Source organism: Epinephelus fuscoguttatus, linkage group LG14 (genome assembly GCF_011397635.1).
Source record: "Epinephelus fuscoguttatus linkage group LG14, E.fuscoguttatus.final_Chr_v1".
NCBI classification, from domain to species: Eukaryota; Metazoa; Chordata; class Actinopteri; order Perciformes; family Serranidae; genus Epinephelus; species Epinephelus fuscoguttatus.
The window spans coordinates 29582126-29599431 of record NC_064765.1 but is presented as its reverse complement, the minus strand read 5'-3'; the positions used below and the strand labels follow the sequence as shown (position 1 = coordinate 29599431).

The 17306-nt window shown below is 40.4% G+C and overlaps 1 protein-coding gene across 2 annotated transcripts; it reads right to left on the bottom strand.

The window, feature by feature from the left end:
- Nucleotides 1-661: 661 nt before the first annotated feature.
- Nucleotides 662-17177, bottom strand: mocs1 (molybdenum cofactor synthesis 1). 2 transcript variants are annotated; one of them, XM_049596904.1, is made up of 11 exons: nt 16878-17177; nt 15404-15515; nt 13712-13879; nt 11052-11216; nt 9817-9878; nt 7702-7813; nt 7255-7367; nt 5267-5377; nt 4972-5092; nt 4804-4851; nt 662-3872 (listed from the first exon to the last, which is right to left on the bottom strand). In XM_049596904.1, the coding sequence occupies exons 1-11, from the start codon at nt 17082-17084 to the stop codon at nt 2743-2745; spliced, it is 2349 nt and encodes a 782-aa protein (XP_049452861.1). In that variant the 5' UTR covers nt 17085-17177; the 3' UTR covers nt 662-2742. The 2 variants fall into 2 exon arrangements, with proteins under 2 accessions (XP_049452861.1, XP_049452862.1); XM_049596905.1 differs by having other exon boundaries at nt 3733-3872; nt 4789-4851.
- Nucleotides 17178-17306: the final 129 nt, after the last annotated feature.

Sequence of the window (17306 nt, the reverse complement as noted above, 5' to 3'; positions counted from 1 at the left end):
AATTAAATAATTACTTGTATAAAAAAAAGCAATGCCATGAGACAACTAAATATTATAAAAAGGAAAAATCAAATAACCACTTGTGTACTTGCACAATGAAAATGCAAAAAAAAATAAAATAAATAAAAAATAAATAAATTGAAAAGAAAATTGAAAATGAGGATCGGCATTAGAAAAGCGGAATTAATTTGAATTCATCAAATGTGGGTATGTTTCTGGAATATTCTAAAAACCTGTTTCTTTTTTGTTGTTTGTGAGAGCTAGTAAGTTTAGCATTTAATTCCCTCAAAGAGGGGTAGGGGATTATGAAACTTGTACATAGTTTTTTATCTGTTGTATACATGTATCTGTTGTATACATGTATCTGTTGTATAGATGTATATGTATGTATATATAGTAGATTATGCTGGTCTAATCAGGTTGCACCTATAGTAGTGTAGTCTCAATAATTCAGACTGTAATTGCCAACTTGTCTAGAAATACATTTTAAGGGAAAGCAATGATTTTTCAAGGGAAATAAAAAGCATATGATCTGAAAAAATAATGCCCCCATTTTTACTGGATAAAACACCATGGAACACACTCTAAGTTGTAACTGACAGAATCACACAATACTCAAATGTGAGACACAGTGGACACAGTGACGACATGACAGGAGAGGGACTGTTGGATATTTTAATTTTTATAAAAGGTAAAATAAATGCTACACAAGCCTGCAGCAACTCAGTTTGCATTTACTTCTTTCCAAAAATGAGCAGTTCAATGAAGAGACCTGGGTGCAGAGTGAATACAATCAACTATTGGCTATGATACAAAAATAGCAATATTCAGTTCTCCAAAGACAGTAAGTGAGAACTGTTGGTCTACAGAGCAGACCAGTGAGGCCCATACCCACAGTACTAATGACAAAATGAATGTGACATGCAATACATGGAGGCTGCATCAGCTGCCATATCGTCAAGCACTTCAGTCATATAAGAATTACAATTGTACATTTTGAGTTACCGTCAAATTAACGACAAAACCTTAGTGTAATGATTTTTGTTATCAGCCAGTACATGAATAGTGAATATTTTAGAGCAAAAGCTAAAAAAAACAGTTGCTGTAAGGTCATCCTCTACTGTAATGCGGTATGAGTACAAACATTCAGTGTTTCCAATGTACAACAGGAGGTAGAAGGAAACAAATAAGAATAAAAAGGTGAATTCTTTCCCATTACTGACAAAATAATGACGGCAACATTGCTGAGAGAAGTTGCAACTGAATAAACCCCAAAGCTTAACCTGTAAAAACACTATAGCAATGCAAAGCAGGCAAGTAGAGGAACATATACTGTAGAGTATTTGGTATTTCACAGTTAAGACTATCAGCAGACCTGGGAAGTCATTAAACATAATGCCTGTTTATACCTGGTATTTTCACATAGTCTTTCAGCTCTGCGTCAGTAGTGTTTTTATCTGGTAGGGTGCCAGATAAGCAGGGACATCAGCCGAGTAGTTGCTCATTGCATTCACAACTGTCCACTTGTGCTCAGATCACCTGTGACACGTTACTACCAGGTATAAACAGGTTCATACACTTTTATACATGTGTGCCTCATTCTAAATTGAATTCTCTTCAAAGTTGATGTAGGATGATAAACGTTAAATACATTCAACATGTGAGTAGTGTTGAAGCCGCCCTCTGCTCGTTGTCCCAGGGAGGCTTGTGAATCCAGTACTGGAGTGCCCTCTAGTGACACATCTGTTCTAAGCTCTTTACTTGATACATAGGTATTACAAGATATAACATGAACATGTATGACACTTGAATTATTTGCAAAGCGCTGCTAAAATTAAGTTAACATAAACACTGTTTAGGTAACATGATTCATATTGTGTGGGATAAGTGACGGATCAAGTAATTCAACTCTGCTAACAGCATCACTGGAGCAGGCAATCGAGAAGGCTACTGTCAGAGGTTGGTAGGATGGGGGTAAAACTCAAAGTAGTGTTGTCAAAAATATCCATTTATCGATACATATCAATTCTGAATATTCAAAACTGTGCTCATTTTCCAAAGTAGCCATACTACTGATACTACTTTTTTGCTCTCTCATCTCCTCAATCGTAAGTCGACCCACACACACACACACACATATCACAACAGCCACGCGCCTTTGTTCACTCACTCACAGTGCTGTGTTCTCATCATTCTTCTCATTCACTCCGGTTGCATATGGGATTCGTGGCACTGTTTTGTTTTTTACTTGCTCTTCATTGCCTTTTGAAAAGCAATCTCAGAGGCTTTTAAGCAGGTGCACCACTGCAAGAATATTGTTTTTTTTTTATTAATGTGAAAAAGTAGTAACTGTTAATATTTACTACAGTCATACTGCTGTTCTCTGCTACCACCCAAGACAAGTCATTGTCATGTTAAAGTGCTGTTATATTTATCTGTTAATAAAAGATTTATAATCTATGACAGTACTGCCAATTTTCTTCTTATGGTATCGAATATTGATATTTTCAAGGTACTGTTGAAGTTAGAAATTCCAGTATCGTGTCAACAGTAACCAAAAGTGTTTTTTGTCTGTGTCTTTTATATGATTAGAACACCTTTTAAAAATTACTTCTGATGGCATAAAGTTTAGTTTTGTAGAAAAATATGACAATTCTGGTAAAATCTGGTGCAGTCTTCATGATGCTAACAATTCATAAATTCCTAGTTTTCCAGGGTTGGATTCAACGTTATGAGAGGATGTCATGGGTGACGATGAAAGTCCCTCTTTCCGCCTGTCTTACTGACCAGTTTTACATCTGTGATGATGATGTCATGGCTCACTGCCTTGCACATGTCATAGATGGTTAGCGCAGCGACGGATACGGCCGTCAAAGCCTCCATCTCAACTCCGGTCCTGCCTGTAGTGCGGCACGTTGCTGTAATGACTGCAGCGTTCTGCAGCTCATCAAGGTCAAATGTGACAGAGGCGTGGTCTAAGGGGAGTGGGTGGCAGAGCGGGATGAGGGCTGAGGTCTGCTTGGAAGCCATGATGCCAGATAACTGCGCCACTGCCAAGGCGTCACCCTTAGCCAGCTGGTTATCCCGAAGCAGCCGGAAGGCGGTGGGGCCCAAGATGACGGTGGCACGGGCTGTGGCTGTTCGACGTGTGGGAGCTTTCCTTCCGACATCCACCATGGTGGCTCGGCCCTGGGCGTCTGTATGTGTAAGCTGGGCTTCGGTTGTTTCATTAAGGTCAGTGTTGTAGACGTTTGTGCCTGACTGTGTGTGATCCCTCACAGATTGTCTGACTTTGACACTGGGGTCTTTGCTGGAACTTTGATTGTGGCACAGTCTAACACTGTGATGTTTAAGATTTAATTTGGCATTCATTAGTAGTGTGCAAAAAATAGGTTTTCCTGGGGTCCCGAGTGTGTGGCTCTTCAAAGCATTAGCACCCCCGGCTTGTGCGTACCTGAGACAGTCTGTATTAATGTAGCTCATGACATTTGTGCGCAGAATAAAACTTGCAGTCTTAGTGTGACCACTGATGAAAGTTAGAGCATTACTAAACTCAGATGATCGAAGGGGTGCTGCACTGTGGAGGCAGTCCATCGTATTAAGTTTCTCTTTGTTGAAATGTGACCTAACATGGGTACCCCCACTCTTTAAGGTTCTGGAGCAGCAGACACGGCCTGCTTGTGTTAAAGCAGTGCAGTCTGGAAGGCACAAAAAACCCTCTCTATTCAGGACTCTCCTGCTGCCTGAGCTACACATGTGAGGAGCTGCTGCTGGAGAGAGGAATGTGTTGTTTGTAAGATGAGAAACAATGGGGAAAGCTCTCTGGCTGTCTTGTGACTGTGGCAGAGACAAAGGCATTTGGGATGTGGTGCCTGTTGGAAACAGAGAACACTGGTCAGGAACAATGATTCACAGAAACAGCACACATTTATATGTAGATGAACATGGGCGATATATGAAATCTATCCGATACATTCGAGTATCATCTTTTGTGTGACATGGCAGATGACCATACTGTCATATCAAAAATGTTCCTTGCACATTTTAGTGATTTATTCATGCATTACTTAGGCTGTGTTTATGTGCAGGAGACTCACTCTCCCTCTAAGTTTCATGCACAGACACCCCAACAGTTTCACGTCAATCCCTAATGGAGGAAGATCCTGGAGTGTGTCTATCAGCTGGCAGTGGTTCGGTTTCAGGAGGGCAGACGTGGAATAAGCTACTATTCTGTACAAAATATGCCACAAAATCTCCCTTATTTTGCTGTGTGTCATGTACCATTGGTACTAGTCGGCCCTTGTCTGCTGTTTTTGACTAATTTGAGCTCTTAAACAGAAATTGTTCATTATTGTTTGTGTTGTTACTCAGGACACTCTGGTGTGAAATTTCAAAAATGTACATTTACTAAAATGTCACTTATGGTTGTGTTCCCTCTAAATTGAAATTAGTTTACTGGAATGATCACACAGGTATGATTATTCCCATAAATAGGTTAAATCAAACAGTTATACAGTTTTACAGAAAATATAAAAATATCTTACTCGTATATCATGGCATGGCCTAAAAATATCAAGTTATTATTTATATGCCATTTTGCCCAGCACATTTCAGGCAGAAGTTTTTAACTCTCCATTACTTCAAATGTCATTGAATCTTGACGCTGTATAATAAACTGTGAATAGATAAATGTAGAAAAGATAGTGGTGCAGCCCATGATGATCATAACACCACAAAGAAATAATGACTGAACAGTGAACAAACTGGGTGTGAGAGATTTGTACGTACAGCCATGTCACCCACCAATGAGGATCATCGGCCTGTTCTTCATCTGAGAGATACTAAACATGCCTGAGAAGACAAACAGGAAGAGATTACACTCTAGTGGAAGAAATAATCCTCAATAATCTATGAGTATATCCCACAAATGACGCATTGCATATGAACTAACACCAATGGACACATGTCTACCTGCATGTTGTTTCTTCTTCCTGCCCACAGCAGCTCCAATGATTTGCAGTAGCTCTTCGTCTGATGCCCCGGAGCGCAAGACATCTCTCAGAGACACCTCAGAGTTCCCAAACAAACATACCTGAGAGAAGACAGACAGGAAGGAGTGAAGGGAAAACATTCAAAATAGAATCATGGATGGTTCTGGATGGATGAGATTATTCATAGCGCCCACACATAGTATGCAGCTACATTATCACAAAATAGACTCATTAACAGCTCCTTGACACCCAACAAAGAATCACTGTAGCTTTACCTTGAGGTTCCCATCTGCAGTGATGCGTAAGCGGTTGCAGGAGCCACAGAAATGGTCAGACATGGAGGTGATGAAGCCCACCTGACCTTTAAAGCCTGGCACTTTAAACGTCTGTTATAAGAAAAAGTAGAGTGAAGAATTCTTTCAGACGGCTTTCAAGCTTTCAAAGCAATGACAAAGTGCTTGATTTGGCTCTTAAGTCCTGGACACACCAAACAGACTTAAGGGAACTAGTGGTGATGAAAGCCCCCTGCTGCATCACCTGACGTTGCTGTGTCTTGGCCAAAAAAGTTTCACGTGAACAACTGTAAAGACTACAGCTGACAGTCAACCAGCACATACATTCTGCGCCTGCGTGAGAGCAAATAACGCTCCGCAACAGCAGACAGCGGTCATCTGCAATCCTTATTCAAAAAGGGAAACCGGAAGACCATCTTGACACTAGTTAGCCAGTTAGCACAAAAAACACAATCCAATTTTGACAGAATAAAGCATTTTTACAATCACAAAATGTTTCTGTTAAAGAGCTCAATAGCTACAGAAAAATAATCCCACCTTACCAGGGTTCCATAACATTTTTACCAATGAATTTTATACAGCCTTACATCAATACACTTACAAGGCATGCGCGGATAAATAAGCTGCCATGGCAAGCTAACTTTACTCACTCGTTACGCATTCCTGCTGCCAACTAGCCACATATGCCCACTGTCAACTGACCCGACCAGCACATGCAGGTACATGGCAAAAAATTAAGGTTGCAGCCCTTTTTGCAGGATAGAAATTAGACAGATGTCCCTACGGGGACAATACAGTACATCATATCGTATCGTATCGTATCATAAAATCAAAGATTCTATAGATCTTTCAATCAATTCAATACGATGTGTTGGAATTATAATTCTGACAAGTTTCTATGCATTTACTTCTTGGTAAACTAACACTGGTTTCATATAAATATCTAACAATTGTTTTGAAACCTTGCCTGAACCTGATCGTAAGCAATGTCTTAATAAATTAAGCTTGATCACTGTTATGCCTCTTCTGTCTTCCCCCATGTCAGTGGATCAATGATCCAACACAGTGGGCTGGTTTTTGCTTATCCAAACATTTGGTCTACGTGTATCACGTGATTCCACTGAGTTTTTATAATTATATTTCAAGGCTGTGGGAACCCTCCCTTACGTAACAAGTTTGTTTTGAGCTCACTCCCTTTTGACTTTTGGTCTTAGTTTATAATCCTCACCTCCATTTCTCTTATCATGCGCTGAACTGAACTGCTAATCAGATTAATTTGTGTCTGCTGTCGCCGATTCAACATGCTGAATCGGGGGTGAAAAAAATCGATTAGCTTCATCAAGGGCCAACAGTGTGGGACACACCACGACGACAAGGGTGGCAGACACTCACTAGAGGTCCAACTTTGACCAACAGCAGACCGTCGGTTTGGTGTATCAGGGCCTTTACACCAGGGTTGGAAATGAACTGTTTCATCCATCTGCCACAGTGGCTACTAGATTCCAAAATCCTCCAGCCACTCAATAGATTAGCATTGTTTTTTTTGGCTGATGAGTAAAACAAATCTAGCAGCAACTCTGTGTATTTCACCAGCATTTGGCTGGTGGCTGGTACCTATTTCCAACCCTGCACCAGACATTTCATGTTTCCCTCAGATGTGGACATTAATGAGATTCTTTAGAAGATTGTTAATGTTGATCTTCTATTGGCCACCCAATGAATCAACTAACAATTCCAGCACTACAAATGTGTGTCAGCTGATAAGATACCACAGTGTTTTCTGAAAGAACTGAGTTTGGAATGGCTTACATGTGATTAGAAGGATTGAATAATGTGCCAGAAGGAAGTAAAAGACAGTATTTCTCAGAGAAATTCTATCGCCCACTCACCTCAACAATAATGAATATCATCAATTGTTATTTTTCAGCACATTAATGATGGAGAAATACAGAGCAGCTGGACAGACTGACCTTGGCCGTTTCTGTGTGTCCACATTGAAGCATTTCCAGTTTGGGCCACTGCTGCCTGATGCGGTCCAGCATCTCCTGATAACTCACCATCTTCTTGAAGTTCCACTTGTTGCCTGCAGAGCGAAGAGGAAGCTGTGTGGGTCAGTGTAGGGTGCAGCATACCACAAGTTACAACATGGAGTGGCCAAGAGCATATTATACTATAATAAATCACTGCAATGGTTATACTCAATTCTTAAAGGAGTTATTTGAACGCTAAATATCAAGTAGTCAGTTTGATTTTTTAAGAACTGCTGGACAGCATTGAGCATTGTAGGCAGAGTTCACATTTATATTATATATTTGAATGTCTAACCAATGTATGAAAACAGCTTTGTACTGTAATTTGACTCTTTGGATAGTTTTCCAGACCTGTGTAATAACACATTGTGTGAAGGCAGCACTCACCATCAAAGGGCATGTATTCGATGAAACGCACCTCCAGAGGCTTCTTCTCTGTCAGCGCCACAAAATCAAGCAGCTCATCCTCATTGAGGCCTCGCATGACCACACAGTTAACCTACCGAGAGCAGCACACAACAAAAAGCCACTGATTACTAAACTGTACATTCATCTCCTCAGTTGTGTCTCAACTTTGAGGATGCCAATTTCAAGGCCGAAACCACACAGTAGCTGGACACTGAAGCAACCACACAGGCATTTGATCAAATAATATTCCTTTCTGGCAATGCATGCATCAGTATGTAATTGCCTTTTTTTATTTAGCAGGGACAGTACACATTAATCAACACTTCAGTTTCCAATTCATTGTAAATGTAAAGTTAGATCATTTTCATCTGTAGTCCCTGGACAGGTTGTTACAAATGTGGCCTACTATAGCACTACACTACAACACAATTTGATACAATTAGTGTAGTAGTGTAGTGCTACACTACTACAACACAATATGATACAATTAGTGTTGCACAGTATACCGGTAACTAAAATAGTACTGCAGTACTAGAGTATTCCAAATGGTACTATACTGCATTTGGAAAATACCGGTACTTTTTAAATTGATTCAATTCATTCATTTATGCACACAAATGCCTTTCTTGTTCCTACTAGAGCACAGATTGCACAAGTGGTGTGTATGACAATACCTGTATCAACATTTGCAGCTGCACGCACATGAAAAAAGACAAGAGAAAGTCTGTCTTGCAAAGGGAGACAACACGAGACAACACAAACTTGGTGAAACATTTGAGCAACCAAACCGTGACGTCCGTATCGAGGTACTTACTGAACCATGATTTTTTGGTACCGTTACACCTCTACTATTTATTGTTCTAAAGGTTTGTATCCAAAAGGACTTTTCCTTAGGAAAAGTACTGAAAAGTATCGAAATTCATATTGGTATTGGTACCGAAACAAAGATTTTGGTATCGTGACAACACTACAATACAGCAATACACTAATATACAAAAATATGAGATGCATGTAAAGGGAGTGCCAGAAGTGAGGTAGTAGATTGATTACTCATGATTGCATGTTTGGTTTGCTTTAAGCCATCTCTTAAGTGGTAGGTGGCTCTGACTGAGAAGACTGTTGGCCCAAACTTGCTAGGTCTGTATTGTACAACACAGTCACCTGTGATTGTTGCCCTGCAGCTATCATTCTGCATTAACAACAGACTCAATGGGAAGGGAAAGCCCGTGTAATGTTGGAAGCTTCAAGATGACGCAGGCGCGACACAGCCTATAGTTGGTTGATGATTTAGGGGAATAATGTTTAGGACACACAAATGCACTGTGATTCAGATTTTTATTTTTTATCGGCGCTCTATATGATATTCAGATCATTAAGGTAGCATCAAACCACTATTTGCTTTATAAAGATATAGTGGAGTGTTAGTGTCCTGAGCAGGGAATAAAGCAACTCTACCTTTGTGTGTGTGTTGTAATCTAAGCCTCTGCTCTCTGTTGTGGTAGATGGTCTGGCTGTGTGCATATTTGTGCATGCGAGTCCCTGTGTGTGTATCCCACTGGTTAGCTATTCTCTGCCCCTCTGCACTGTGCTCACATGGCTTTTAATGCTGACATCAGGATGGCGTAGTTACGGAAGTGTAACAGATACTACAGTATGCAGTGATAAATCACATACAACATATCAGGAAGTCTCACAGTGATAGTCAGGATATAGGTAAAATATTATATTTAGCAATTATGTTACAACTATGAGCGGCCAAAGCACGTTGGCGTTAAGATGAAGTAAAAGATAGTGTTTTATCTCACTCTAAAAATACATTGAATCATAAAATTTAAAATTCAAAACTATAATTCAGATTATTCAGAGAGCCTTATCACTGTTTGCTCTAACAGTGGCCCTAACAACAATAGAGTAGTTACAACATGAGGAAAATTTAACTGAAAATAGTTCTTGGTCGTATTCAGAGAATCAAGCTATGTGACTTCCTCCATCCTGGCATCTTTAGCATTCCAGTTGACCACAGTACTTTTTACAGTAAACATCCATAGCTATCATTTCTGAACAAAAGTAAGTTTGAAAAGATGAACAAAATACCTTGACAGGATTGTAGCCCATTTCGATAGCTTTATCAATGCCCTCCATGACCTTGTGGAACCCTGGAAAAAGAGATTAATGATGAATGTCTAAAGTTAAATTAAATATTTTGCATTTAACGCATTAATCATACCATGATATTGTTGAATTCTGTGCTACCTCGTAAAATCTAAGTTAGAGATGGTGCTGATTTAAGTAAAGTTTAAGGTAAAAATGTATTTAGCTATACGACAGGCACGAGACAATCTTGAGCTCAGAGCTGAGTGATGCATGTGTCTAAAATGTGGGATACTTCAGCTTTACAGGTCTTTACAACATGAGTTCAGCTTTCTCTGTTCGCTACCTTTTAACATCTGACTAAGCAAATGATTTGCTACAAACTACTGACATGTAAACATCTACCACAAATCCCTCAGCAGCAGCCAGAGCTTTTCAACTGCAAACTGCCAAGGTCAGACTCATCCTTTGTTTTCATCTGCACAAAACCCACAAATCCAGGCAGACTCACACTGGCTGGTAAGCTTCTCTGCAGAAGGTGAGGCTTATGTTTAGTCATCTAGAAGCATCATAACTGCAGTTAAATACCACATGGTGTCATTAAAATACTGAATAAGCTCCCTGAGGGCTAAGGGACAAGATGTCTTTCAGGCCATACCACACATCTAATATCTGCTGAATCTTTTAGTGACAAAAAAAAATCAGGTGTTATGGAAGAAGACTGGCTCAGACAACATTTTCGTCTTTGTGCCAGTACTGCCATCGTTCCTTTTTCTCTCTCTTATTCCCTGATCTCAGTCAGTCCATCTGTTTCTACCTTCCATACACCAACCACCCAGAGCTCTGCCCTGCTGTCGCCTGCACTCTACGAGTGTTTTGAGTTTACAGGCTCCATCAGTAACCTTGTGGGACTGGCCCACAACAACATATGCACACAGTATTGATTTAGGCCATTAACAACTTTTGGGTTATATAAAGACAAGGAGAACAACAGAAACAACACTGAAACATTATTTTTTATAGATAAGAGCCTTTTTCAGTCTCAAAGAAACTGAGGACATGACTCCAAAGACAAATTACAACTCAACATTCATCTGCTGCAATTAAGCATACTTAAGCTACAGTATTGTCTTCTAAACTCAGCACCATTATGTCTCATATTACATTGTAAGCTTCCAATCACTTAACCTTCCTTTCAGTATTGCAGCTTACATTATGGGTCAAATACTTTTTTGTACCTTTTCGCCTGACGATGAATTCAAATTTGGCAGGGACCAGTGAATCCAGACTGATGTTAATCAGGTCAAGGCCTGCTTCTTTCAGTTTGGGCAGAAGCCTGGCCAAGTTCATGCCGTTGGTTGTCACCGCAATGGTTTTCAGGCCCTCCAGCTTCCTCAGTTCTGCTGTAGAGGGAGAGCAAACATGAGAACAAGGAAGATGAAGAAAGAGGGAGAGAGTGAGACACAAAGAGAAAACTGTGGTGTTAAATATTTACATCCAGTATCTGCCAGGTGTGACTGTGGCATAGCTAAATGAGCTAACCGACTACACGTTAGTTAGCTTGCTTATATATGACCCATTTTGACTGAAGCGTAAAAGTGGTAAGAAAATGACTGTCATATCTGACATGACACTTGACCAAAATCTGGCTTTATGATGACAAAACTGAGATGACCTTAAAGAGTGATAGCACTTCACTCCTGTAACACTGTTGAACTCACAAGGGGCAGTTTTTCATTTTCTCCCTGGAGCCACAAAAGCCTTTATAAAACTTTTTTTTTTCCACAAATGCAGTAGAACTCACCAAGACCTGCAACTAGACTAAAATTGCTGATGATCCCTTCAGTTACATTTCACAAAAATAACAGAATATAACTCAAATTAGAACATGGCACTCTTAAATACTTGATTCTGACTGGTCAATCAACAAAATTCTGCGGTGGTTATTTCTTGAGGTATCACCGCTGCTCTGCTGCTCTGTTGCTAGGGATGCCATAGCAACAGCCTTAGACTGAGGAGCATCAAAATCAGTCAACGTTAGTCCACACAGGCCAAATAGGATTGGAGTGGCATGGATACAGAGTACAGACACATTTCTTTTTGCGAATTTTGAATCAATAAAACATGCTTTAACATGCTCCAGTTATTTTTCAACAGTCACCGGCTCACTATACATTATTCCTTACTTATTAAGTATGCAAATCTACTAATGCTAAACTATATTACCTTAAAGTCCCTCTCCGGACATGTTTATACTTATACAAATACTAATATACTAATATTCTTAACAGTTTTCCCATATGATAGTCAAAAAACAATCCCTGAAAAGGTCCCGGAAGAAGATTTACTCGTTCTCTCTCATTATGAAATGTGATTAAGTTTCACTTTCCCTTTCAGCTCTCTCCAGCGCCTCATGTGCTAGGTTGACTGGTGAAAGAGCAGCCTGCATCAGGAGGCTAGCGTTAGCGTTAGAGGAAACATCAGAGGGATTCAACCATACATGTTTGAACTTGTGCACAAAAGTCAGCGACTAGAAGATGTGTCAGAAGAGCAAGTATAATTACCATCTTTTTTTATGTTGTTTGTTAGCCTGTAGGCTAACAGGCAGTGGCAGACAACAGCATTAGTACTTCAGAAACATACAATAATATATGCTGCAATTATGTCTTGTCTTTGTTAGACAGTGGAAGGAAGCTCCAGGGTCCTGTTAACACCCAAAAACTGCACACTCCACCATGTTTGCTGTCAGAATGTTCATAATGCTAATGCTAACTCAGCTCTTTGACAAGTCCGCTCTGTGCTGGAGGTTTCAGGTTTCTTTGCCAGTGTTGGGTATAAGGGGATAGTCTTTACAACCAAAACATTTCTTACGTTTTATTGACGCAACTAGTAAATTACTAATTTAAACTAGCTAGTAGTTACTGCAAACCTTAAAAAGACTTAACACGCAAGCTTAGGAATTAATGAATAGTTGAGATAACCCAACTCAGGTGAGGTAATAAGGTGAGCTCAACTTCATAAAACTGGTGACTTCCCTCACCAAAGAGATAATCACTGAATGTACATCTGTTTCCTGTATTCTAGCAAAGGAGTTCATCACTGATACGTGGAAAAAGCTTCATATAGCCAAACCCAAAATGACACTATCATGACTGTCATGGTGCAGCCCATCCCAAAAACACCTACTCTATTATCTATTGTCAGAAAAAAAAAACAAATACAGCGGATCAAAAGTAACTGTCTCAACTTAACGCAAATTATTCCCTCCAAGAAACTTTAATTAGGGTCATGTGAGGTCACAGTGGAGGCTCTACACATGACAGAGACAATTGCTGATCTTTATGGTGCTGTTGCCAGCCAATGATCTTCTTTCTACAAAGACACTGACCATTGGTCACGCCACATTACTTTGTTCGTTCATGCCATGTTTTACTGTCACTCAGACAAGCAGTATTGTCTGAACATGATCCTCAGTGGCCGAGGCTGCAACAGTTAATCGACAAATCAAGCTGTGAAATTAAAATATGATAATGTGTCATTAGACTAAGCACATGGCTGTGGTGTAACAAATTATTTTAACTTCCACAAGTGGGTCTTAACCTGAAGGCATGCATGGAAAACCTATCCGGCTCCTGTCCTCTCTGTCCTCATAGAAAAGCTTTAATCGAGTCATCAGGGTTAGAACATGCAAACCAAATGCTGAATCATTTCTCTGGAAAGACTGTCACTACACCCACTGAGTCACATGGTAAACCGTATAATTGTGTTTGCCACAATTTGGTTACAGGTGTTAAAAACAACTCAAAGCAGCTTTCTACGTCCTGGCTTTACGATTTAAAAAAAAGAAACCACAATCTCATGGACAATCAACTCAATTCTTTTTTTACAAGTTTCTTACCGATGATATCCAACACATCGGGTCTGATGAGGGGCTCTCCTCCAGTGAGTCGGATTTTCTCCACCCCCTCCTGGACGAAGAGACGAGCCAGGGTCAGTACCTCTGAGGTGGACAGCAGCTGGCCCCGTGGTGTAAGCTTCACCCCCTCCTCTGGCATGCAGTACTGACCTGAAAATGGGAAGATGGTGAAATGGTGACAGGATACCAAAGATGCAATGTGCCACTCAACAGATGCTTTTATCCTGCACTGTCACAAATTCACGTATCTTCCAATAAGTGCCTTGTTATATGAGTGCCACAGAGGTGGCTCTACTTATATCATAACAGTATTATAATATTAACCTAGAGATGAGTATTTTTTCTGTGGTCACAATTTATCTAAATATTTAAGATGGCAATTAGTACAAAAATCAATTAAGCAATATCACACAAGAGGGAGTGATGTTGTACTGTGATATCGTCACGGCTGTGATTCGGTCGTAGGCACGAGGCCACAGGCCTCGAGTGTGATATTGCTTTTATACAACAGTTCAACAGTTAAATAAGCAAGGCTGATTGAGAAATGTTGAAAAATTAGGACAAAATAGATAATTTAAGCATTTTATTTGTCTTCCGCCAACAAAAATAGTTCCCTCAGGACTCCGCTGTCACCGTTACTATGTAACGCAGACATGGTGCGCCAGGCACTTACTCTCACTACTCCATTAATTGTGCAGAAGTTTCTGGTGACTGCATGGTGGACTGTCATTTATCCACACGTAACTGTTTTTGGTGTTGCAACTCGAAATGTGACGGTTAGGACAAAAAACATTGTAAAGTTTGGTCTTGGTGACGTGAGTTGGTAACGTACCATCAAAAGACAATCAAAGTAAAGTGGTTTAAAAAAAAAACCCCAAATAAACACTAATTGATTGATTTATCCTTGTTTGTAGGCTATTATATTGAGAAGACAGTTTCATTACATATCACTAGATACTATCCAGGTTAGAATTATTATCATACAGTATATTGCTTACTGTAATCGACGACAAAGTGAGAGATTAAAGGGATAGTGCACCCAAAAATGAAAATTCAGCCATTATCTATTCACCCATATGCCGATGGAGGCTCAGGTGAAGTTTTAGAGTCCTCACATCTGCGCGCGAGTCCAGCGAAAGCATGTGCCGTCAGCCTCCATTAGGCGGAGTTGTGTTGCTACCCCCTCTCCCCTGGGATCTCCGCAAGGGATGTGAGGACTCTAAAACTTCACCTGAGCCTCCATCGGCATATGGGTGAGTAGATAATGGCTGAATTTTCATTTTTGGGTGCATTATACCTTTAAATGGAAGTTAATGCCTATTGCCTTGGCATGACCTCTCATAATCTTGCAGACAGTACAAAGGCAGAGTACCTTAACTTCCAAATAAGGGCCAAAGGTCAAGTTGAGCACAAACTTCAAAGTAGATGAATAACTTCATTTAAAAAAACCACACAAAGAATTGCCACACTGACTGCAATTCATTTAGCTGGAAGACATTTTTCTCAGTTCCACAGTCTGGTGAGTCTAGGTCTCTTACCTTTGGTGGCTGCAGTAGAATCACTAAAATACTGAATGTGGTTTCCTCAAGTAGCTAGATAAGCATCAGGAAAAATAAACCAAAGCAGCTGATGACATCCTTAATATGGCACAGTGGGAACATCTACTCTACTCACAGCGCAGGTTGCATTTCTCAGTCAGGGAGATGCGCAGGTAGCTGTGCCTCCGGCCAAACTTGTCAGTCAAAAACGCTGAAAAGGGTAGAATGCTGTCATCTCTTAGCCTCACCTGGGGATAGACACAACAGGATAATGTCACAGTGGAACTGATCTGTCATGTAGAAATGGCTGATAATGAGGGCACAGTACCACACCTATGTTTTGTTTTGCCATATTTTGCATCAAACACAAGATTGGGCAGCAGTAGCTCGGTCCATAGGGACTTGGCTAAGGAACTGGAGGGTTGCGGTTCAAGACTCTATATAGACCAAGTATGGGGTGTGGGCTGGTAGCCTCCTGGGCACTGCTCAGGGTGCTTGTCCATAGGTAGCCCCTTCCTCTGACATATCTCCATTCAGTGCATGTGTATGGGTCCTGTTTGTGCATGTGTGTGTATTTTGGACCTGTGTGTATGTAATAATAACAGACTGAAAAAAAAAAACTGTATTTCCCTCGGGATAAATTAAGTATGTCTTCTTCCGTTTACACTATCGTTACATTGATTTTATCCTTGTTTATGTATTGTCAAAGAATACTGCTGCATTACAAAACAGTGCAACCATTTATAGTTTTTGCAAGGCACAACACACCAGGGCCAAAGTCTGGGGAAAACACTGGGGCAGAAAATCCTGAATTGGCTATATCTAAATAAAAGTATTGACACATCAAAATGTTAGTCTCACCGAGGGCTTTGCACATGCCTGTCATAACCTTTGACTGTCAATAGCGGCCTACTGTTGTGTCACATGTTATCAGCGTAACACCAAGCATGTTACTACTACTAAAGTAAATCACAGGAGCCAGTCAGATACTGAATATTTATGCATCCCTATTTATTCTGTGTAGAGAACTTGTAACAGTAATGTGAGGATAACAGTGTAAACCAAGTGGTAATCATTCCAAAGGTTAAAAAAAATCCACTCTACAGCAGCCATCTTCACTTCTCAGAAAGACCCCATAAAAATCCTTTGGGAAAATACTTTCCTAGTTCATTCACCCTGTCACTGATAGTGCCTGCCAAAGCAAGTTAGCTCGGCTGAACAATGAACTTCACACTGCATTGGCTGTCTGTTTATCTGCTGTAATGTAAGTAAATAACATCCTAAGGTAAAGGCACGCTCCACCATGAAATAAATATGAATCTAACTTAGTTGAACTGCTGTTAAAAAACACTCTATATAACCATGTTACACCAGTGTCATAGTGGTGGTGCTGGTTTAATATGTAGTCCCCAGCAGTTAGCTAGTTAAACCTTTATTGCTCCCATGGACTGAGGTTGTAGCAACATTACAAACTGCTAACGATACTCATTAATTACCAGTTGGCTAGCAACTCCAGTAACTTAACCAGAGATTAGACTTAGTGAAAACCTCAGCACCGAGTACAACACCGAGACGGCAGTGTCTGTGAGTCAGTATTATGTTAGCCTTACCTGTCTTAACTCAGTTGTGAGAGCTGAGGCGAAGTTAGGAGCAGATGAAGCCGAGTCTTTAAGTGCAAGTTCATTTTCCTTGTGCGTAGCACCTGAATACAGACGCTGGGTATTACCGCTTACGCACTGGACGAAGAGTTTTCTGAAATGTGTTAAGGTGGTATGTCTGTCGAATAAGCGACAGCACAAGCTAGCGTGTGTAGCCATGGTGCGATATTCTCACAGCTCCGAGGTTTTATGTGGTTGTTTTCGGGCTCTCTGTGTGTGTACTCCGCTTGCCTTGCAGTAAAACATGCCAGTTAACCAGGAGGGAGGAATAAGGGGCGGGGTCACGTCAGCCAATCGTGCCATCTTACGCAGGTGCCGGTGCACTGTGGGTAGTGTAGTGTGGTTGACGTTATCGTTTCAAAGAACTTAGTGAGAGATTAG

Excerpts from the sequence above, each read along its gene's own strand:
- mocs1 (XM_049596904.1), bottom strand. The coding sequence starts at position 17,084 with ATGGCTACACACGCTAGCTTGTGCTGTCGCTTATTCGACAGACATACC. Across the intron at positions 5,093-5,266 it reads CTGCAGATGGGAACCTCAAG|GTATGTTTGTTTGGGAACTC; the intron begins GTAAAGCTACAG and ends GTCTTCTCTCAG. Across the intron at positions 3,873-4,803 it reads CAGGCCGATGATCCTCATTG|GCACCACATCCCAAATGCCT; the intron begins GTGGGTGACATG and ends TGTTTCCAACAG.